General features: G+C 36.4%; 2 protein-coding genes across 3 annotated transcripts; one reads left to right on the forward strand and one right to left on the reverse strand.

Annotated features, from left to right (window-relative positions):
- Positions 1–2256: 2256 nt before the first annotated feature.
- Positions 2257–4805, forward strand: LOC149709295 (uncharacterized). Its single transcript, XM_089864649.1, has 3 exons — positions 2257–3206; positions 3308–3373; positions 3648–4805. Exon 3 carries the CDS (start codon positions 3667–3669, stop codon positions 4750–4752), a length of 1086 nt encoding a protein of 361 aa, XP_089720775.1. The 5' UTR covers positions 2257–3206; positions 3308–3373; positions 3648–3666; the 3' UTR covers positions 4753–4805.
- A 25-nt stretch (positions 4806–4830) lies between these two features.
- LOC149709296 (uncharacterized) lies at positions 4831–7410 on the reverse strand. Of its 2 annotated transcripts, XM_089864650.1 has the most exons (4): positions 7279–7410; positions 5394–7117; positions 5198–5333; positions 4831–5123 (listed from the first exon to the last, which is right to left on the reverse strand). In XM_089864650.1, the coding sequence occupies exon 2, from the start codon at positions 7094–7096 to the stop codon at positions 5447–5449; it is 1650 nt and encodes a 549-aa protein (XP_089720776.1). In that variant the 5' UTR covers positions 7097–7117; positions 7279–7410; the 3' UTR covers positions 4831–5123; positions 5198–5333; positions 5394–5446. The 2 variants fall into 2 exon arrangements, with proteins under 2 accessions (XP_089720776.1, XP_089720777.1); XM_089864651.1 differs by lacking the exon at positions 7279–7410 and having other exon boundaries at positions 5394–7152.
- Positions 7411–23751: the final 16341 nt, after the last annotated feature.

Genomic DNA, 23751 nt, shown 5'->3' on the forward strand with positions numbered 1-23751 from the left:
ATTGCACGCACTTAATATAATTTCCTTTAAAATATCAATATCACCTTTGGACATCGTGTTGAGATATTTATTCACGATCGGCGATCATTTTTAATATTCAGTTGTCAGTTGACGCAGTTTGGTAAACCTGACCGAAAATTGTATCCCTCATACAATTTTGTTAAACTGGTCGTCTGCTATTCGAACTTCCAGGTGTCTCGATTTTGATTGGCTACCGCGATGACGTTAAACGCGTTTGTAATAGAAAGGTCCCTCCCATCCCTGAATAACATGATAGAAAGGCTAATGATACACATGTATATTCATGTTAATGAATAAATTCATGGTATAAGCAAGAAGATATTTATATAAGAAGACCTAAGTCGCAAGATTTTACGCTTCTACTCTTACGCCGGTGTCAGCGGACAAGTAAGCCCCACCCCTTTCACGCCCGTCATTGCTCTGCGCTTTCCTATTGGATGCCGTGGGGATAGGTCATACAGACGCAAATGACGTATTCCGACTAGAGAAAAAACATCGAAGAAAACAGAAAATGGAGGTTTCCAGCGGTGCTGTAACGTTGCGACGGTTGTTTTTAACTGCCATGAACAAGTTAGTTAAAGGTTTTGAACCTATCTTGATAGATTTTGAATATGTGTCTCTACGTGAAAATCGTTCTTTCTATAATTATTTCTAAATCGAATCAAGTGTACAATTCTTATGATTTCGTGAGTTCCAAAAACCAAACCAAGGCTTAACGAAAAGGTAAAAGAGATAGACGGTGGAAAACATATAGCGTTTTCCTTTGGGTCCTCGCGGAGCGCTCCCAAGGAGCAATAAAAATGGTAGTAGTAGTTTCCAGCTTCGTTAAAGACTGTTTTTGAAGAATAGGATCTCCTAGTTTTATTCCTCCATGGGAGCGCTCCGCGAGGACCCAAAGGAAAACGCTATTAGAGAAAGATAAAATATTAAGTCCCGCCTCCGTTTCCATTCCCCCCACCCGTGAAGGTGGGATTGTCGAATATCACGACGCTATTTTAGGCCTTCTTATACATATAAATTCCTTCTTGGTAAGTTGGTATAAGCAAAATAACAACAATAAATATGAATCATCTCAATGAAAGTCGACAATGGTTACGTTTTCGAGTAAAACTTCCTTTCGGCCATAAAATTTAATATTTCTATAAACTTTCGTTGAAACGACCGTGATCACACATAACCAATAGGGAAAATGGTTTTAGAAATGCGAACAATCCTGTTTTCACTCCCAATATTAAAGAAGGCATAGTCGGGTGGGTGGTTGAGTGTTCTAGTCTCGACTCGGCGTGCTTATATTTTGGTTTCCTAACTTGTTTTAGAATGATTTTCATACTGCGATATAACTTCCTACAGGAATACATAGAAATCTATGTATTCCTGCTTCCTAATATACGCATATTTTAGTAAAATTCTGCGCCGCAAAAAACGTAAAAATTTAAAAAAAAAAGTCTGTGAAGCTCGCTTGGTATATTTATTAGCCCTAACGCAAATAATGCGTCACACTAAAGCTGTCATTCCAGTCAAGACGGTATTAATTCACGTTATGATAGGCCCTAGTATTAAAATTACAATTATAAGTTTTAGTTAAATTTATTTTATAACTTACATCGCAAACTCGTTTTTGTATGTGAAAGCATGGACTAAGCAATACTGTATTGCTTTGTCCATGGTGAAAGGGTGCAATGGGTTATGTTGGCGATTATGAGTCGAAGTTGTTCTACGATATTTTACCACAGGCGACATCGTTTACAAATTATGATTACAGTGTTTCACAGATGACCCCTTAATTAAATTAATGCATTGTCTGTTCAGTTTCTCACTTAATGTTAAGGTGGTCATCCGTAAAAACCTCGAATGATCACAACTTGTTCGAGGAGGTGTCCCTTGTTTGGGTAAAATGTCATTTAAATTACATTTTTGACTCTTAAAATCGCCAATAGTACCCACTGTACTTACAGACAACCCCTCTATGTAACATCCAACTTGGTGCTGTCATATGAAGAATTGTTTAGTAGTTTCGTGGAAATATCTAACTTACGTCACGTTTCTAATGTTCCTTAGAACGTACATCCATTGTATATAATCACTTATGTTGTACTGGGAAACAATTCCGTTAAGAATACCCGGTGAAAAATGGGGTTCATCTTCCTAATGGAAAAAAAGTATGATCAAATCAACGTTTCTGTTCGTCATATTTTCAATTTTTATCCAAGCTGAAATTTCACGCACCTTTCCGAAAAAAAAAAACGCGAGTCATACAATTATTGAGCCAGCGCTCGCGCTAAAATAGCTTGTGCAGTTGTGCTAATTTAATAGTCGTTTTAAACTGAAAAATCGACCGAACCTGGTATCATAAAAATAACTTATGCCTGAAGACTGAAGTCCATTAAATAGACCTTTTCGCAAATTTATGCGCGCATGCGCTTGTCGTGCGTCGTGGATAAAATAGCAGACGGCGCCATCGGCCTACGGAGAAATGGCTGGGATTGTAGATAACGGAGTAAATTTGAATCTAAATTATGATGAACTAAAAATATTGGAACTTAAAGATGTTTGTAATAATATGGGAATTGTATTTAAATCCTATTGGCGAAAAGACATGCACATTGAAGCTCTAAAAAATGATAATATCGAAAATATTTCCCTTAATAACCAAGGCTTAGTGTCGGCTTCAGGGCCGGGCAAAACCACGAGAGCAACCCCTCAAAAAAATAGTGCTTTCCCCGCGAGGGCCGTCGATTCCCGACCAGGGTCCGATACCCACTAACGGAATTCATGTCACATATCCCCGTCTTTGGAGTTCCAACATTTTCGATTTATAACTCGTTCTCCTTTCACAACAATTATGTGAAATTTAATTTCCACTGTTTTACCATCCCACTTTACTTTATACGACTGATTCTTCCATCCCACCCACTACCACAACACATGATCCAGGCATAGTGCAAAGGCTTAAGAATCATATCAAAAAAAATAGTTGAACAATCCTACAAAATTGAACTAACCAGAGAGAATTTTACATATAAGGAGTGGAAGAGTAGGTTTTCTAGAGTGCCTATGATTTTTAACTTTCTATTTCCGGTGGCTTGACGTCATCTCTGTCGTCTGCTTATGCAGTGTTTTTTTTTTCTTGTCGGTTCGGTTGAAAGCTATGGCCGCAATAAGCCTTGGTTCCGAAGCCTGTGAAGGTTTGTAATGATTTAATTTAACTAACGGTTACTAGCCTAATGTTTTAATTTAATTATATATATTCAAACTAATTAAAAATTGATATTTTTTTGTAAATCAGGTTATGTAAACGTTCTAGCGTGTGAAATTCTGGATGAACTCGAAAGGCACAGAGAGGAGTTTTTAGGTACTGAAGATGTAGAAAGTTTGGAATCATTTTTAAATGAGCTTAATGACTGTAATTTAGACTATACCAAATTTTTAAATCATATCAGTCATCAACTTAGTTTATTTAAACTATTAGAAAGTAAATCAGAATCAGATTATATCAGCAATGTCCTACTAATTTGCATTAAAGAGCGTCAAGATGACACTTTAGCTTTGATTATTGGCTCGATGTGCCCAAAATTTATGGTCCTGACCATGTCTTTAAGAAAAACATTTGTACAAATGTTCTACAGAAGATTTTTTTCGACACTTATGACTATGGCGCAAATTGGAATTGCGGAATTGAAAAAGAAAGTTGAAGATAAGAAAGCAAGAGAAGAAGCATTGAAAGCCGAAGACGATTCCTTTGCTATTAGCACCAAATGGTTGAATATAAAAAGTGGAATCGCTACAAGAAGAAACGCTGACGTGTTGAGGTATGTGGCTGGTTTTTTGGGAAGATCCCTTAAACGAAAAAACTGCCCACAGACTATCATGAGTTTGATAGAAAAAATGGGAGAAACACTCAACGAACAACCATTGAAAAGCGAACGTTGGATAAATATGCTTAACCGCGGTGGTTTGATTCACGTCCAAGATTGGTTTTTTAAAATGGTAATTCAAATGAAAATTAAATCAGATAAGTTTTTCTCTGGAAAAATAGAGAATATGAGAGATCAAAACATTAAAAATTTAGCGAGGGCAGAAATTCTCCAAGATGAAATTATTATTAAAGAGTGGGAAAGAATATCAAGCTTGGATATAGAGAATAAATGGCTGAAGCATATCACAGATGTTTTTTTAAATACCCGTGGTAAAGTCCTTGTAAAAGATGTACTAGAGCAGTACCAAAATGACTCAAAGGAGTCTCTCAAAGCTAAAAAAGCACTTAGAAAATCACTTAAAGATAGAAGTGATGCAGCTGCTTCAAAACTTAAAGAGATAACCAACAATACGGAACAATGTTCCTGCAATTCGGAAATACTTTTGTCGAAGAAAAAAAATCCTAAAGTTAAAGAATCTTGTAAACAACAAGAAAACATTCAGCCGGAAGTAAATAATTTAGAGACTAATGACCATCAGTGTAAAACTAGTCAGGTTTCAACTCCGGGATGTGAAGGCAATAACAAAAGAGTCTTGTCAATGATCTCAAACTTAAATCAAAAGAAAAGCGTCGCTAACCCCACCAACCAAACCTCCAAAACTACTAACTCCAGAAGAAAACTAGAACCTGGACAGTCTAGGATTGACAAAAAATGCAAGAAAGAAACACCAACTCCTATTCTTCAAGTGACAAAAATGGTTACCCGTGCTAGTGCCAAGAAAGCTGCAATAGAATTGAAAAAGAAGACAAAATGAAGATCTCATTAAGGGCTTTTAATTACTAAACTGAAATTTTTAATTTTTGTTTCAAAGTGACATTATTTCAAAGTGATATTTCAATTTAATATTTTAATTTCCTATTAAAATAAAACATTGAATCTCCTGATAACTTCATTCAGTTTCAACTTCGGTGTTTCCACCTAACGCATCCAAAACAAATCCTTTTAACGATTCGAGTTTGTCTATGTTTGATTGATAAAGCCATATAGATGGGTTGTTATTTCTTCCTCCAGCGGATCTCATGCGTCCAAAATATTGTTCCAAAGGATCTTGATTCAAATGACGTGTTAGAACATATTTAGCACCTTTATTTAAAAGGAATTTGATAATCGCCGCTATTGACATAGCTACAATAAAAAAGTATTAATCATTTTATGGCAAATTTTAAAATGTTTAGGTAATATCATTACGCATTTAATACCTGACATCTTCAAACCTTCAATAGTCTCCTTACTTAGTAGCATTTTAGCCCGTTCTGTAGCAGAAAATTTGCCAGGCCGATAAAAGACTTCAGTTTCCCAATCATCCAGATATTTTATGAAATCACATTCTAACCACTAAAATATTTGAATATTAGTAGACACGATTATTAAAAAGCATTAAGAGTAGGTATATACCTTTATCCTTGCGTCATTAACAGATCTGAATGGTGCTTTGATCTTTTCCCTTTTCAGATAACTTTCTTTACAGTTTTTGATGTTGCAAACGTCGAAGAATTTGTTAAAAATCCGTATAAACTTAACAGTTTCAGGATATGCTTCTTTTCCAAGCACCCGTCTCCAACAACACCAAGGATTCGAAAACCGCAATTTTCTAGTTTTTCAATAGCTTCTTGCATGATGCTATAAATTTCGGCGCTAGAAACTCCAGTCGTTGGAAAATGAGCAAATGGGATTTTTATGTTATTGGTAATGCCCCTCAACATTAGTTGTAAGATCTGGGTTGCCAGGGGTGGGGTTTCGTTGCCAGTAACTTCTCTTTTTTTGTCATCCAGCTTATTTATGTCATTGTTAAGGTTTTTTAATCCAGTTAAATACCCAGTGTTTTTGTGACAAATTAAGTCTTCTTTGATTTTCATTTCATCTAATAAAATAACGAAGTATCTATCCCAATTTGGACGGTTGAGAATATTTGTTTTTTTAACCATGTCAGAAAATGTTTCTTTTTGGAAACCTGATTTGCTAGTTACGGTGTTTTTCTCATTATATAAGGTTCTAGTACTTGGTAGATAGATGCAACCAGATTTCCTTAGTGCTTCATAAGATGATTTTGATTTATTCTTTAAGTAGCAACACCACTTAAGAAAGGTTTTATCCCAAGTCATTCCATACTTAGACCTGTGCATTGCCTTTAATTGTTGGCGAATGAATACAGATGCAAAAGATCCCGTTGTTTTCACTTTTAATTGATCTTGAAAGATTTTTCTCATTGTAGCAATGGCTGCTTTAGTTTTCTGGCAGTTAGATGACATTTTCTTGTGCTTTTCAAGAAGATAATTTTTCTTTTTTTTAGAGACTTTTTTTTGTGAAATTTTGGAGTGTTGAATTCTTCGAAGGCATTTACGATACTTGCTGCAAGCATAACATCTTTTTTTATTTGATGGAATTAATTTTTGACAGTCATCACTGAAAATCGTCTGCATTTTTTCGCAATAGGATCCTTTTCTTTTTTGTTGACTCTTACGAAAAGTCTCGACAAAATCTTTATCAGGGTTTCCAATACATACATTGAATTTGTTCAGGTTACGTATAAGGGCATATATATCTTCATTTCCATTCAAAACAAAGTTTGGGTAGATGCTTTCAAGATTAGCATATTCCTCCAATGACTTTATTACAACTTCCTTATTAGACGTAACTGTACACTCAATAATTGATGTCCCATTCCGAAGTTTACTAAATTTTACGCTATTTTCTGTAATTTCCATTGCCCATCCAGCTTGGGGAGCAACATTGTTTAGATCAAATACAGTATGGGGGTTCGAGCTGCCTATTATGTTATTTGGTGGGTTAACGAATACTTTTATTAGCTGGACGTCCATAACATCAATCAACGGAACTGGATCAGGGTTTTCTAACGTTGGTCCACAAAAACCTTGGAAATGGCGACTACATAATTGACTAGATTTTGTAACGTCAGCTATTGAGAAAAAGGAACGACCACAGGCGGCAACCCATCTTTCACATTTCTCGCGTTCTTCTTTTGGTGATGGAAATCGGACAAATTTGTCCTGGGGTGAACACGCTTGGTTTATTTTTTCACTTCTGGGGCCTTGTCTTACACATGCTCCATAGCAACACCTATATCTTGAAGGTGCCATTTCAAATTATTGTTTAAATGCCTAGAATCAGAAAGAATTGCTAGAATGTATGTACAATAACCAATTACTAACAGACCAGAGAACATTAAGCCTTTGCTCAAGAGCTCAGCTCCTTCCTCAATTCATATAAATACTCAATTCATATGAATGCTCAATTCATATAAATAAACAACAATATTTACCTTATTTGAGTTAAATTTGACTGGTTTAGTGATCCAAATTATTATTTCCTTCATAATCGTCGATTAACATATTCAAAACTAGCCGAGAGAAAGACAGACAGTAGAAACAGAGCGCGCCCTAACCATAAAGCAGACGACAAAAAATATTATCCAATCCGTGACTTGGTATTTCAGCCAATTACTGACAACCGGAACTAGAAACCTCAAAAACATAGCCACACTTTTCAAATACACTGTCAAAGGCTTCGTCTTCCACTCCTTATATGTAAAATTCTCTCTGAACTAACTAAAAGCCACTGGCTTAAATGAATTTTATTACACTTTTTTTTCCAAATTTCTAAGAAAAAAATCAAGAAAATGTATCGAAAATAATCAGATTTAATAGCAAAGTTGATGCCTCTAAAATAATGAGGAAATACGCGGAGGCTAAGACCGTAGTCTGCTATTTTATCCACGTTGTTACTAACACGCATGCGGCTCGCATTTTCCCCCACTTTTACCCTCCGACATGCGAATTTGCGAAAAGGGCTATTAGCCTAGGAAGTAACCAAAAGGAATGTCTGGGGCTCGCCTCTCTGGTGTAGCAAAGAAGGGCGATTCATTCGCCTCAGAGCTTTGGTTTAGGTGCGACTCGAACGCCAAAATTTGCCCTACTGGGTAGAGAACGCCCCGCAGCCCCGCTCAAGTGAAGAAAGATTTAAAAGAGAGGAGCTTATTAAAGGGCGAAAAACTAACCCCCTATCCATGGAGTTAAAAGGAGTTTCTACACCAGCAGAGACCAGCTATTGCAATTGTTTACTTTCTAGGCTAAAAAACTCACGTTTATCAACTTAATACGCGCGTTATGGTAGCATTTCTATTACCAGATATCCCGGCTCCCTCGAACCTTTTCAGTAAGGTCTAGTATGAAGTGATATGGTTTTGACTAACACACATGCATATTTTAATAGTAACTAACTGTATTGTAATGCTTGTTCGAAATGCCAGGACCAAATCTTAATTTTATTTCTCCTTTCAATGATGTCCGAAAACAAGCCCTAGTTTAGTTATTGCACACGCAAGGAGGATTCATGCCATTTGCACAAGGAGACCAGGCAACTTAGAGGGTAAAATAGTCGCTTGGTCTCCTTGTGTTAATGGTAGGAATCCTCCATGCCTGTAAACTATGTATATCGCCTAAATTAAAAGGATTGACTTTTCAGGGTTCCATTTTAAAAATTAATTTCAGTTTACAAATAATATATATTGTATGCTACGGCGCAAAAGCTTTTCCAAGTCAAGATCTCTACAAAATGGGTAATTTACAGGTTTTAAAATGTTTACTTTAAAAGTAATTTATTTTAGCTACATTGAATCGATATAAATATAATCCTTTCCTTGGACATAAATCTCCCTTTAATTTTACTTGTAAATTTGAATTTAAAATTTTACTTACTTCTCGCAATAAAACCCTTAATTGCATCTTCCTGTAAAGAATTTAGTTATTTTATTAAAATTAGGCAAGAAATTTATGCAGTATATAGGGTTTTTCTGTTAAGTATGTCATAAATTAAAGGGTGTGTCCTTTGGGTCAGACTGAGTGAAAACGGTCTGAAAAAATGGCGTCTAAGACATTTAGTTACTTAGGTACGGGCCTCAAACATTGGCCCCAAAAAGAGGGAATTGAAAACGTATTTGGAATTAGATATATCAGCCTGCCCATCTTGTTCAGACAATTTCAATAGCTTTCGATCTGAGCTTATATTGATTAAAATCCAGCACCCAACAACGATCTAAGACTATACAGTGTCTCACTTATGCTATAAAGTTAGGAAGAGTGCCACATAAACTTAAGCAATGCCTGCCTAATTCAATACTAGCAGGATACAGTGACCACGACACCCAAGGTGCCATTTCTAGTTTACCATACATTTTTTCTCTTTCAGTAAACTGTAGAAAATCAACATAATCAGAAATAAACCCTTGCAGTAACTAATTTAAGAATTTACTGGTCTATTGAAGGTGTTCCCATTGTCTATTTAATTTGTAAAACAACCACACCGTGAAGAATTGCTCCCAGTGAGGGAAGGCATTCTATACAAGTATATGTATACAAAACCTGGTTCTGCACTGGTGGAAGTCAGGGGCAATATATACTTTTACGGGATTATCAAAAAAGGCGAAATTCTTCATTTCTATTACAAGTTTAAAAATGATTCTTCACTTCTACAAACTATTAAGATACGTTCCATAACTCCTTTAAGAACCCGAGCTTTATACTGAACTTCTAAACGGTCCTCGTGCCACGATTTTTGAATTATCAAAGTGGTCCCTTTTACCAGTCCCCTTTAGGAATGTAATATCCAGGGAAGCACGTGCTCGGACTTTTCCGTGTATTACACTAAATAACTAAAAAACTAACTAAATAACTGGGTATCAGCGCATTACTCTGTTGGTTATTACAAAACCACACTGAGGAAAAATCCGGTGTCTAGTCAAATGTGATCTCGATAAAAGAGCAAAATTTTGATAAATTTGATGCTAAACTACAGGAAAACTTCGAATACGTCAAAAATATAGGATATTGTAGGACCTTTCATGATATTATAGGATAATATAGGACAGGTTCAAAAATGTAGGATTTTATAGGACCGCTGGCCTCTGTAATTTTTCAAGCTAATGTGACTTATATCTTTCCTCAGAATTAATGAGGACAAAATAATGACATGTAATAATTACTGAAAATTACTAACCTTTAAATTACACTTTGCGGTGGTCAACAGGAATGGTTATACGACAGTACGTGCAGTAAGCGAAATCACGAATAAACTGCGCTTTCTATCTTTACTGAGCGCACGCTATGAAAAATAGAGCTGCTATACTACTTTCAAGCCTGAGTATAGTAATTCCATTTCCCGTATAATTTTTATGTCGCAGTTAGGGGAAATTTAATGCACTCAAATCCTTTTTGTAATATTTCTCTAATATAAAATAAAGAAATCACTTGAATTCAAGAGTCGGAACAGTACGAATTCGTGCAAGTTTTGTGAATATTTAATGTACTTCTCCGAGGAAACTTCAAGTCGTTGCTAATAAAATTTTAAATTTAAGGCTTGACTTGCGTTTTAAGCGTGAGTTCTATGATTGTTTCCCTAATAATAAGTGTAGTTATAAGTTGATTGAAATTTTAGGTTTCGTGTCCGGTTTAACTTAAACTGCGTCTTAACTTTAATATTCTTTTTGGTAAAGCACATAAAATCGAGTTCAAGAACCAGAACCATTTCAATTACCCGAATTTTCGCAAACTTTAAATTAACTTCTCTGGGCATTGAATAATCCACCGTAACCAAATGTATTTTTTGTTTTCTTATAGAGCAAGTTCCATTTATGATGCATTTTTTAAATCCGATTTAGTGAGGTAGGGAGTATTTTTCTCTTTAGGACAATTTTCATTAAAATCGGTTAAGATACAATATTTCGAAATAATCTTAAAAACCCCGAGAATCGATTGTGATTTTCGAAATGCCCGAAATATTTTTATTTCCCCTTCTACGTCATAATGACGTAATATGTTAGATCTCTCCTACTTGGCTTAGCAATAGCATTGTGTGCAAGAAATTTTGAAAATTTTCTTTTGAGGGGATAAAATTTCTTTTTGGTAAATCTAACGTCCTATAAGGTAAATTTTTGAAATAATGGTAAAACCAGAAGTGAGATGAGACTAGAAGAAGCTAACCAAATTATTCACTTGGCGAAAGTGAATATTCTTGATAACACACCAACGGTTGGCCCTCTGGTAGCGTCCTCTCTTCATAGAATTTTCTTTTTCAGCACTTATAGAAAATATATTTCTTTAATTGTTTTCTGGTTTTAGACCTGCTATCGTTCTTCGATTCTTAAAATGAAATAAAAATTTAAATTGCATAGTATTTCACTTTTACTTTAGATAACTTGAACAAACAAACCCAAATAGCAAATTAAAGCTTAGAATTAATATGGCATCTTCTTAAACAATTATTGCAATTGCTCACACGAATAAGACATCAAAGACAATCGTGAAAATGTTTTATTTTTTCAAAAATCGTGATATCTTTGGAAACAGTTACAGAAATTTTGTGATTCCATTTGGGTGACTACGTTATAGATCATTCCATCAATTCCAGAAGAGAAGCAAACCGCACAGTGGTGGGGCCCGTCTTCTTAAGTAGGTTATTTCCCTCGCGTCAAGAAGCACCGCTAGAGGCAGCGCGAGTTGACTAAACCTCCCTCCGCATGTAGTAAACTCGGGCTCCGTCTGACGTTGCCTCTTAATGCGAGGGAAATAACCAAAGAGTACGGCCTGCGTGTTTGTTTCTCTGCAAGTAATTAATGGAATGGTCTCTATCGACACTTATTTAAAATATTATTATTGAAAAATTTTATGTGTGGGAATATTTCTGTCTTTGGTATTAAGAAATCAAATTTTTTGGACTTTAATTTGATTAGAAACTCCAATTATCAATTCTCTGATCGTCAAGACTACTCACTAATAACTGTCAAAAATTATTTTCAAGACAACTCACTAACAAGTGTCAACTCGTATTGTCATAACAAGCTTATGCAACTCGAAACATAGAATGATAGAACTATCTTTTATATTAGGAGTCTTGTCTGAACATGACCAGAAGTGTTATAGTTCAATATATGATTCTAGGCCTATAGGCTAATTAGATATTTGTGATTTTCAGGAGAAATGCTAAAGTTAATCGTTCATGAATAATAATATCGGTTTATAAATATCAAAAATTGTAACATGAATATATTTTATACTTTTGAAGTGTTTCAAAAAACGTGTTGCAAATCGGTTTTCTATTAAACTTCTGACAATGTCACTTAAATGTTTTAAATTTAATGCTGAATTCTAATTCTAACTATGAATAGGTACAATATTTATATTTTAGCTAGTAGCAAAGGCACACAGGCCGTAATTCCATAAAATCGGTTTTTTTTACATTTCTGGCCGCCATTTTTTAAGATCTTTCTTATTGCGTGCCTACTACTTAAGAGTAATGTTCAGCCTTCTGAGTTTTGGCTAGGCGTTGATTATTAAGTAAGTCAGGACTATTTAATTGCTATATACATTAACTTCTTCTATATAATTTTACAACATTATGAACACTAACCTAAAGTGTCCTTTTTATTAAAAAATGTTTATTAAAGTTATTTAACTCGGGTGACCAATTTTAAATGCATTTTGATTGATTGTTAAAATAGTTTAAAAAATGCATTCATATCGTTTACTTTGAAAAATATTTTAAAGTTATAATTATGAATTGTGAGAATAAAATTTATTTGAGAGAGGTTTTTGAGATACAAAGTTTTATAGATTGATGAAGTCAGTGTGGGTAGAATATAGACGAGTTGGGAACGAAATGTATGTTCCTTTACCAATTGTCGATCTCCGAAATTCAAAAATACTGCGTCGATAAAGTTAATAGCTATAATGTTATCAATATAGCGGATAAAGTTTGGCTCATCGTACAATAATAATCTAATAATAATAATCTAAGCTTTGTCTATGAAGGTATTTCCACACTAAGCCTGTGGCTTTACAAATACATCATCTTGAAATTTCCAATGAAATGGGATTAAAGAATTTAGGAGATCTTTAGTATTTAATTAAGTAACGAGAGAGCACTTTCAGATTAAAATATCTGAAATATTTCTGAAGCTCACTGAGATATTTTTCCAAAGCAATTAAATGCAGAGATGAACAGACGGAAAAAAGCGTTAAGTTTCGTGCCACTTGCATCTTGTGCAATAGAAGCTAATTTACATTGGCATAGTTTAATTGCTGTTTTGTATCATGTCGATACAAGATGTGGATGTTTATTGTAGAGGATGATAATCTAGTAGAAAAGTTTCGTGAAAGCACATTAGCACAATGAAACTTAAAGTACTTGGGTCAAGACGAAAAAAATATGTCCGCATTACAATTAGAGTTAGTGAAATATAATTTCATGTAAAATATATGTTTTAATGCTTAGGTAGAAAAACATTACAATTGAAGTTTCTAGAGAGAAAATAATGAAACCCAAGTTCTTGAGATATTTTGCGTAATACATACGGACAAAAGAGTGCAAAATTCGATTCTGGTTCAGGAAAAAAGGTGGAATGTTCCATTAATTGTGACATTGTGTTGAACCTGGATTTTTCTTTTCTTTTTTGGTAAGAAAATCAGAATTTTCCTCGACGTTCGAAAAGTCGTGGGGTTCTTTTCTTGGGCTTAAGACAGGTGATGACAATTTCGCAAAATAACACGACCGATGACAAAGTGAGTCCCCATACAATGATCATAAAAACTCTGGACAGAAATTCAACGGACAGTGGTCCAACCTCCTGAATTCGGGACATTTCATTAAACATAATTTTTCTCAAAATCCAGGCTTCATATCTTTTCCTTGGCATGCGTAGTCCCAACTCTTCAGAACTTAAAATTCTGAAATTGTATGAAAATAATTTATAGTCTTATGGTTTCAAATCTAGGCTTTATTCTTAGATCAGGTAGTGCTTTTAAAATAAAACTACCACTACAGGGACAACGTTCCTATAAAATGGGATTAGGCAAAATAGTGGTCTCCTGCACCTACAGGATTTCTCAGCCTCTTTTGACACAAAGTGGTGAAAATGTTTCAAATTAAAATGGTTTCGTTTTCAATAAAATATTAGAATTTAAGTTTTATTTAGAAACTACCTGTTACCTGCGACTTTGTTCGTGTGGAATGAGTATTCTTTATTAAATTATTATCACAGAGCAAGTAACAAAACCTGAATCGCAAAAGGAAAGCAACACGAATCGAGCCGCAGTCAAATAAACCGCTAATTAAAATAACGAAATTATCCCTCGGTAATGTACGGAAAAAATAAAGAGGAATATAAATCATCAATTTAGGTAATCGTAAGGCATACAACAAAATCAGAATGGCAAAGCAAACCAAAACGAATTGAACAGCAGTCAACGAAAAACAGATATAGACCATTTCGGAAATTATGTACAGAGAAACTAACACAGGTATGAGGCCTCCATTGGGGTATTCTCCAATTTTTCCCTCGCGCCAAGAAGCAACGCCAGACGAAGCTCAAGTTCACTACATATCAGAGCTAGCACTACCTCTATTTGTGCTTCTTGGCGAGATGGAGAATACCACAATGGCGGCCTCACCCCTGTGTGTTGGTTTCTCAGTATGTAATTTCCGAAACGTACTACTGTGGAATAACTCCCAAATTTTTCTAGTTATAAAATTTGTAGGACTGCATTTCAATTTGCTTCAATGAACAATTAAAATTTGTTGATTTGCATCAGCATCATTTAACACATAGGCAATATTTATATTGAAGTGTGCATAATTATTACTTACAAGTAATCCACTTGTTCAAGAACGTAGCGAGGAAGCCGTTTGTTGAGAAGATAATGTGTAAATACTCTTTCGTAACGCTCTTTCCCAATGTATACTTTCCGGTTCAGATTCTCTATTTTATCTTTAATATTATAACGCTGCAACAAGGACGGTGTGTTACCGTTCTCAAGAAACAGTGCTCCAACTCCATCGATTAATTTTTTAAAATTGTCATTGCTGTATTTTTCAAAGAAAATTCCGTTTTGTTCCATTCGTTGTGAAAGGAGGTGATACTCTGTTCGGTTTGACTTCAAATCTGTCAAAAAAACAATTATTAACGTTTCAGTTAAGGTGTTAAAAGTGTCAAATGGATCCTTAAATTGATTTCCCAGTGGCCCTTAACGTTATTAAAGAAACCTTCAATGAAGTGATGACCTGAATGATACCATGGTTATGACCAAATAAAACGTTTTATGGATTCACATATTTTTCTTTCCGGAAGCCATTTGACTTAGGCGTCCATTTAGGCAGAGAGAATATACCATATACTGTCTCTCTAGTTTAGGGGACCAAAAACATGACTTGCTGTGAAATTCGAATTTTTCTCTCCGCGCACGGGAGGAATTTCAAACCCTCCACTTTGGATTCTCCGGAGAGTCTTTGTTCTATTCAGCACGTGTCGTAACTACTTCAGACTCACTTTAGAGTCACGTCACATCCAGTGCCGTCGATAGGCCTTTTATGGGGGCTATAGTTCCCTCTTTCGAAGGTAGTCCCATTCCCAGAGTGAGGACTAAAAGCAAACCAAAACTAAGCTAAAACTAAACTTAAGACGAGTGAAATTCCTTCATCCACAATTGTCTCACAGTCAATAATTTGGTTCCGTACTCTTTATCAATATAAGAGTTTCTTTATCTTTAAAATACGAATAATTTCATGCTGACACAAATTTTTCGGATAGTTATAACGGTTTACACACATTCCAATGAACCAATTATGCAAAACTTTGTTATTAATTTCTTTTAATAACTTTCAAATAGTTTGCCCAGATTAAGCCCCCCCCCCCATTTCAAACCCTAGCAACGCTACTGGTCACATCCCATGGTGTACCGTGCATTTAGTGAATAGTTTTTGGGCCAAGTTGGGAATCCATAATACTTTAGTACTTATACCTATCCATGATGGAACAGTTCATAAACCATATAATTATGTCACAAGGTTAGGGAGAAAGATGGGTTTGAAAAGTTTTTCGATCCATATTAAGGACGAAAAAGGAAGTTTGGGCAGCGTGACAACATGAAATGAATTTAACTTAAAGTATTAAATTTAGAGTGGATGAATTTAGGCCTAGAGAAAGGTAAAGGCATCTCTTGTGGAGGTTAATCCTAAAATAGAGAATACATCGCTGCAAGGCAGCAGCAGCAGTAAATTACTGCTTGCCGCTTACTACCAATGAGGAGAGAGAAAGAGAGGGAGATAGAAACGCGCTTTATAAAATCCCCCGAAAAATGGGAAAATAGGGGGTAGTAAAAACAATTTTCGGTACGTTTAGTTTTAGGACGCACACCCTTTCCGCATGGGCGGATTGACCTCATCGCCTTATCTCTGTCATCCCCTACGTCAACTTTGCGCGAAAAAGCTGCGCTCAGGTGCCGCGGTGTACCGTAGCTTTACCCCCGTTTTCACCACGCATGGATCACGCTTGGACTAAATAATGCCTTACCGGGACTAGACAGTCCATAAAAAACGCGGCTCACAAAAGTCATTGGCTATACCAGCGCACCTAGCGGGAACTAATGAAAGCTTGGCGGACAAACAAGATAGCACGTGTATTATTTTGCTATACATCGCGCGTGCGCGCATTATTCGAAACGATTTTTGACAATCAAACTTGGTCAAAGGCTTAGGAAAAGAAACAAATTTAACGCCTTTGGGGTCAAAGTATCGAGAATCATTTTTGCATTTTGGGTAAATACAGTGTTTAACCGTTATTACATACCTAATTTCTTAAATGAAAACTTAAATTTCCGTTTATCCAGCCCGCTTCTTCGAAATTAGTCGTCCCGTTAAATCTCCTAACCGCCCGTTTACAAATCTCACTCGTGAAGGCTCCTGATTTGTTGAAAAGTCGCGCATGCGCCGTGTAAACCGGATGTGTAACAAATTTACGGGAAACGAGGGAAAGTAGTCTTTTCTTCGCCCCTTAATTCAATGGCTTTTATGAGCCAAACTGGATTGCCTTACCAAAGGCTAGAGTGTCTAGTCCCGGTAAAGCTTTACTTAGTCCTAAGACCATTAACCACCCCCGAGACTCGCAACGCAAGCTTTCTACTTTTCGTGGTTTTCTGTTACGCGCGATCCTAGCGACCCTTGCGGTATAGGTTCCTCTTTGCTGTTTAAAAATGGCGGATCACGACGAAGAAGATGAGAATATAAATGTTAATGTGTAAGTTTTTGAAATTTAGCGATATATTATTTAGCTATTTCATCATAACTGTACATTGGGCATTATTGTAGTTAAACCGTTGCGGCCTCGGCCTCCGAATTTAGAAGAAGACGATCTTATTTCTTCTTTTTAAGCGATATCCGGAACCGGAAGTTCTGTACACCCTATAAGTTTCTATAAGTTGCCGCTTGGTGGCACCCTTGTCGCGAAAACAGCCGTAACTCCTAGAGGCGGAAATTTCAATACTAGGATCTTATTGCGTTGCGAGTGGGGGGGGGGGGGTTGTTAATGGTCTTAGCTTAGTCCAAGGATCACGGCTGCGTCTCTCTCCGTCTTTCACTCTTCTTTGTTACTACTTGCAAACCCAAACAATTTTTCCAGATGAAATTATTTTCACTAAATGTTTTCACTGTTATTGCTAGGTAAATCAAGTTATGTGTTTTCGCCATCGGAATTAGTTGTGGTTGTCGCAAGAGGTCATCAATATTTTCGATGTATTTGGAATTGTCAATTATCATTTCGCTCTTGAGTGCGGATGAGTAGAGTTTTAAGAATGCGAACGAGAAGAATAGCCAGCCACATCTCAAAAAGACGGAGCGCTTGTCGAAGTTATTTGTATCTGTGTGGGTTAGATTTCTATATAGGTGCATTCTTTTGGTAGACTAGTTTGTCCGTGTAAATAGAAGTTGGAGGAATTGAATCGCCAAAAATGTTGGTGAGAAAAAGATTCATTCATTTTCTTTAACTTATCTAACATAGTGTAAAATATGATTCGTCAGAAAGACCGCTTTTCACCAATATCAGACCTAAAATCAAAGCCATTGTGACATATTTTACTGTACAACTACTATAAAGCTGTAGATTTGGTGTAGCAATTTTTTAAATACTTTGATTGCTTATCAAGTACTCGATTAATATACCCGGCGAGTTCTCGATGATTATAATCTTTGACTATTCGACGAGTATTCATCATTTATACTCTACAAGAATATTCTTTGTGATGAAATTACATATATAAAATATATTGTTTGAAGTAGCCCACCATCTAGTAAACGAATATTTATCGATTATTTAACGAATGTTTTTCGAGTATTTATGCACTGTTTGTCGAGTATTTATCGTTTATATTTCGAATAATTTTCGAGTATATCAAATATTTTGCGAGTATAAATCGAATAGAGTATATATTGCCAGAAGTCCATAAGTGTGATCAGGGATAGATTTATTTTTTTAAGACGGAATGGGTAACAGGGTTATTCGGGTGCACGTCCAAGTCCACGACCCCCTTACCCGTGACGGGGGGTATGAAAGAAGAGGTGGGTCTTATTTTCATTATGGCGTTGTATGTATATCCGGGTCAAATAAACGTCGTCTGCCCCTTCGTCTGCCAAGTTGGAATGGATTGGGCTCCGATTGTAATTTTTGAAAGAACATTGTTTAAAAATGGAAGTAACACAAGACATAGGGCTTGAAACCAAAACACATTTAGAAATACGATTTATTTCTCTTTGATGAAGATGTAGTGATGCTTTAAAAGTCTTCATAGATATTACAACACGAACAGGTTTTAACCAAACACTAAGCTCACAAAACTCCTGGCCATTCACTAAGCCTTGGTTAACTTCATCAAATTCGCTTACAAAATCATGAGGATAGTAGACATGATTGGCTTTAGAAAGAATTAGCTAACACTTTTCACCCTTACAGATGTACTCCAAATCTAAAACACCGGCAATAAATTCCCTAGCTCTTAATTGCTATTAAAAACAATTCCCGAATAATTTCCGGACCCTTGCTTTTAGACGGCTTCATTTTAAACCCCTGTGAAGATGTTTATCTGTACAACCATAGCCCACTCGATCACGCGCATCACGACGCAAGCGGCTCGCGCTATATAGCGCGAGCAGCGCAGCGTCCGGGAGCGCGGATCGAGTGGGCTCTGGTACAAAGCAAGAGGGGTCGTAGTCATAGCGACAGAGGTAAACAGGAATTACGTATTTGTCAGCAACGTCACCAAAACGTAGTTTTAGTGAGCCAATAAGATAATTTAATTTTTTGGTTACGTGTTGAAGGAAGGGGCTATATGCTCGGCTATGAGTCGGACTGAAGTAAATATTAACCGTTGGGAATTCCGTCTTAAAAAAATAAATCTATCCCTCGTGTGATGGACTCCTGATCGAGTATATATCGAATATTTATGGAGTATATCGAATATTTACTAATTTTAGCAGGAGTTCATAATAACCCCCCTTCGGGGGGGGGAAGTATGAAACTGGCCATAGAGCTAATGGTAAAAATCGCGAACAACAAGATTCTGTCGTTGCGCATAGAATGGATTAGCCTGTTTATGGACATACAACCTTACAGTATATCGTAGTGGTATCTATGCTCCTTGGTTTTCGTTCCAAAACTTCCGTTGGCTGGGACTCCGTCGGAAAGAAAAATAGCGATATGGTGGACGTAGAAACACGTTGCAATTCTTGTATTAAAGATACTGGGAATAAATATGTCCAAACTGTTTTAATTTAACCACGGAATTCTCACTCACACATATCACAACAAATCATCATTGACGATCGTTTAAATGTTTTGTAGAAAACTAGAAACCCCGACTAAAAGCCAACTTCTTAGCCAAGGCTTAATTTACACCGTCCCGACAGAAGCAGACGTGAGCCATTTTCGCTCCCAAAATCACAAGATAAAAATAGTGCTAAACCGGAAGTGTGAAAGTTAATGCGCGTGGGCGCTAAAAAATGGGGTAACTATTATTTCTTTGGGAGTTAAGCGGTGTATGAATCCGCTGAGCTTTTCGGCGAAACTTTGTTGTTACGGGCTTTTTAACCAGTTTCGTACTTCGGGCTATTATGAACTCCTGATTTTAGTATTTATCGAGTACTAATACAACTACTCTGTAAAATTTATTATCGATACGAGTACTCGATACAAACGACCCCCATGACTAGTAGCAAGCGACATTCCTTAAAAACTCTACATAGAACATCTAGTGTGGATAGAACTAAATTTTTGGCGTGTCAAGCCCTTCAAATAGACAAGACTGCGGACTAACAGTTTTCGAAAAAAAATGTGGTGAACTTCCATAAATTTTCGTAGAAGATTCTCATCTTATACGGGATCCTCGTTTTGACAATCACTTCGAGAAATGAGACGTAAGCCACTGCCACGATAGACACAATCGCAATGAACCAAATAGTTGTGTTGAAGCCTTGTATCCATAAACGAGCACCATCGACGTTGTTGATGGCCTTCACAGTCGTCACTATACTATAATCTACAGCTTGAACGGGAGATGATACGTAATAATTGGCAAAATCTGTCGGATTTGCTCTGAACCTCGTCATGAGAAGATCGCATAACTATTTGTTAAAAATATAGGACATTTTTAGTTGGTAAGCTTTGATTGGTACTAGGTGGTACCAATCGAAAGTGCATGCAAACCCGTAGCTTTTGAAAATTTCAGACATTGATACAAACTCCTCCATATCTAAGAGTATATCATCTCGGTAGCCTATTCTATTTTTTGAAAGTCGAAAAATCTTACATCATGAAATAGAGCCCTAGCTCGAACGAGATAACTGTTACTGGTTTTTAGCCCGTGAACTTCACGAAGAATCGTTTTTACCTCGTCATACTTCAACAGTTCTATGCTGCAAAAAATAATTAATGGAATCAGATAGTTAGCATAAGTAAAAACTACAAGAACAATGAAACACGAAAAAAGTAAGTTTTATAGAAAAACATCCGTTCGGGTACAAAAATTAGCATTTGTTAAAACTTTCTTTGAAACGCGTCCCCTGATCTCACATAAGATGGTTTTAGAATTGCGAAAAATAACTTTTTCACGCCCAGCCTTCCTTAAAGGGTTTGTAATGAAGGCATCGGCGGGTGAGTAAATTTATTTGAAATTCATTAGAGACTAGTGACCGAGGAGATGCGTGGTTCAAAGAAGCTGAGTTCGTTTTGTTTCTAAAACTACCACTTCGGGAAAGTGGGGCTGAAATTTCGCGAAAAACAAGGAATAAGTGTCCAGTCCAACTCCATACGAAGTCTTTGTATCTAGGCGTCACGTGGTGCCTGTGACGTATTTCAAAAAATTTTCCCACCCGCCGATGCCCGATCGTTTACAGTCCCCTTAAGGAAAATTGGATGAAACTCCAAAACTGGCATATCATACAACCATGGAAGAAGAAGGGTATGGAATGGTGAGGTGAATATTCAGACGGCTACGCGAAATGTAGGGTCACGTGGGAAAACTCTCCTCTCCTCTCGGCACTAGCTGTATCGCGATTACTGCTCTGCGCAATATTGGCGCGCAAGCAGAGAGAGGGATACACTGTTTAGATCCGCTCTCTACCGCCTATGCTACAGAGCGCCTGCGCGGAAGCTTTCAACGTTGGTGATAAACTCGGGAAGGAGGGAATGAAAAGGGGGAAGTTACGATTTTTCAACGCGTTCTCTTTAACACTATAGGACCCTTCCATACCCTTCTTCTTCCATGATACGACATCCCATTTTGGACACTAGTTACGTTATCCAAAAATATATGAAAAACTCTGCTGCAGATTTAGCCGTTTGGATCCTTTTACATCCAATTTTGAACAACATTTTCTAACAGTGTTTGGTGTTGTTGTATGAACAATTGTTAAGTAGTTTGATGGAAATATCGAACTTACGTCACGTTCTTAATGTTTCTTAAAACGTAGGTAAATTTTTTATACATATACATGTCGTACGGGGAAGCATTTTCTTTAACAATACCCATAGAAGAATAGGATATATTCTCCTAAAAGAAAAACAAGATGGCCCCGGCCAAATTAAATTTTCTTTTCGTCATATTTTCAATTTACATCTAAGCTAAAATTTCATATACCTTTCCGAAAAAAAACGAATGAAATGAGACATGCAATTATTGCGCCAGCGCCCGCACTAAAATCGCTTGTGCAGTTGTGCTAATTAATTAGTCGTTTCAAATAATAAAACGGCCTAAGCTGATATCACAAATATAACTTATGCCTGAAGTCCATTAAATTAGGAAGTAACCAAAGGAGTGCCTGGGACTTCCCTCTCTGGTGTAGCAGTACTGAAGAAGGGCGATGCATTCGCCTCCTCGCGATAGCTTTTCTCAGACCTTTGGTTTAGGTGCGACTTGTACGCCAAAATATGCCCTATTGGGTAGAGAATCAGATATTGGCTGAAGGAGTCACGCCCCACTCACGTGAAGAAAGATTTACAAGAGAGGAGCTCGAAATTTCAGACCGGCTTATTAAAGGGGGAGTTAATAAAAGTTCAAACCCCGGTAGACTGGCGTGAGTTATACCAGCTATTGAAATTGTTTAGTTCCTAGGCTAGTTTAGTGGACTTCTGCCTATGCTAAAAGACTCACGTTTATTAACTTAAAGGGTCTGTAAATAGGTCGGCGGACCGTTGGATTTATTTTCTGAAAAAGTCGTGATTGACGCCACAATCCACCGGGGGTAAGCAAAACGAAAGTATTTCTTTCTAGCAAACTCAGCTGGGGTCTCGGACTCTCGGTGGTGATGACTGGGGAAACGGAGAAGTAGGGCGGCTCAAACCCAATCAAAAAAGAGATCTGACACCAATTATATATGGGGGGGGGAGAATCGAATGACTTCTTAAAACAGCTTTACAGTCCCTTTAATACGCGCGTTGTAGTGGTATTTCAATTACCAGAAATCCCGGCACCGTGAACTATTTCAGGAATGTCTAGTATGAAGTGGTGTGGTTTTGGCTGTTACACTAACACACATGTAGATATTAAAAGCACGCAACTGTACTGTTATGCTTGTTCGAAATGCCAAAACCAAATCTTATTTTTATTTCTCCTTTCAATGGAAGAGAGCAAGATCTAGCTCAGTTTTTGCACATCGCTTTTATATTAACAATTAACCTGTCAGGGTTCCATTTTAAAAAATTATTTGAGTTTTCAAATAATAAATATTGTCTGATTTAGCGTAAAAGCTCTTCCAAGTTAAGATATTTGAAAAAATTACAGGTTTTAAAATGTTTTCTTTTAAACCAATTTATTTTAGCGACACTGAATCAAAATAAAAATAATCCTCTTCTTGAACTTCATTCTCCCTTTAATTTTATTTGTAAACTTGAATTTTAAATTTTACGTACTTCATCAAATAAAATCCTTAATTTCTGCATCTTCCTGTAAAGAATTTAGTAATTATATTAAAATTAAGCACAAAATACATACAATATAAGAAAAAAGAGTTCACTTTGAGTCCAAGAGTGGGAACAGTACGAATTCGTGAAAGTTTTGTAAATCTTGTACTGAATCCGAGGAAACTCCAAGTCGTTCTTAATAACGCTGTTAATAATTTGACTCTTGGGTCGAATAAATAGTTTAATTTGTACCCAAGAACCAGAACCATTTGAATTACCTGAACTTTGCCGAACTTTTAATGAACTTCTCTGAGGAGGGAATAATCCACCGTAACCAAATGTACTTTCTGTTTTCTTAAAGGGCAAGTCAAATTTAAAATGCACTTTTTAGATACAATGAGGTTTTCATCTTAAAGTAAGAAAAATCGGTTAATATTTCACCAAGACACAAATTTTTGAAACAATTTAAACACCAGGTTCGCCCAAAAAACGATTGTGATATTCGAAATTCGCGGTAATTAA

Source organism: Phalangium opilio, unplaced genomic scaffold, assembly GCF_054372755.1.
Source record: "Phalangium opilio isolate 3A_F unplaced genomic scaffold, DU_Popi_V2 ptg000013l_1, whole genome shotgun sequence".
In the NCBI taxonomy this organism is placed as follows: domain Eukaryota; kingdom Metazoa; phylum Arthropoda; class Arachnida; order Opiliones; family Phalangiidae; genus Phalangium; species Phalangium opilio.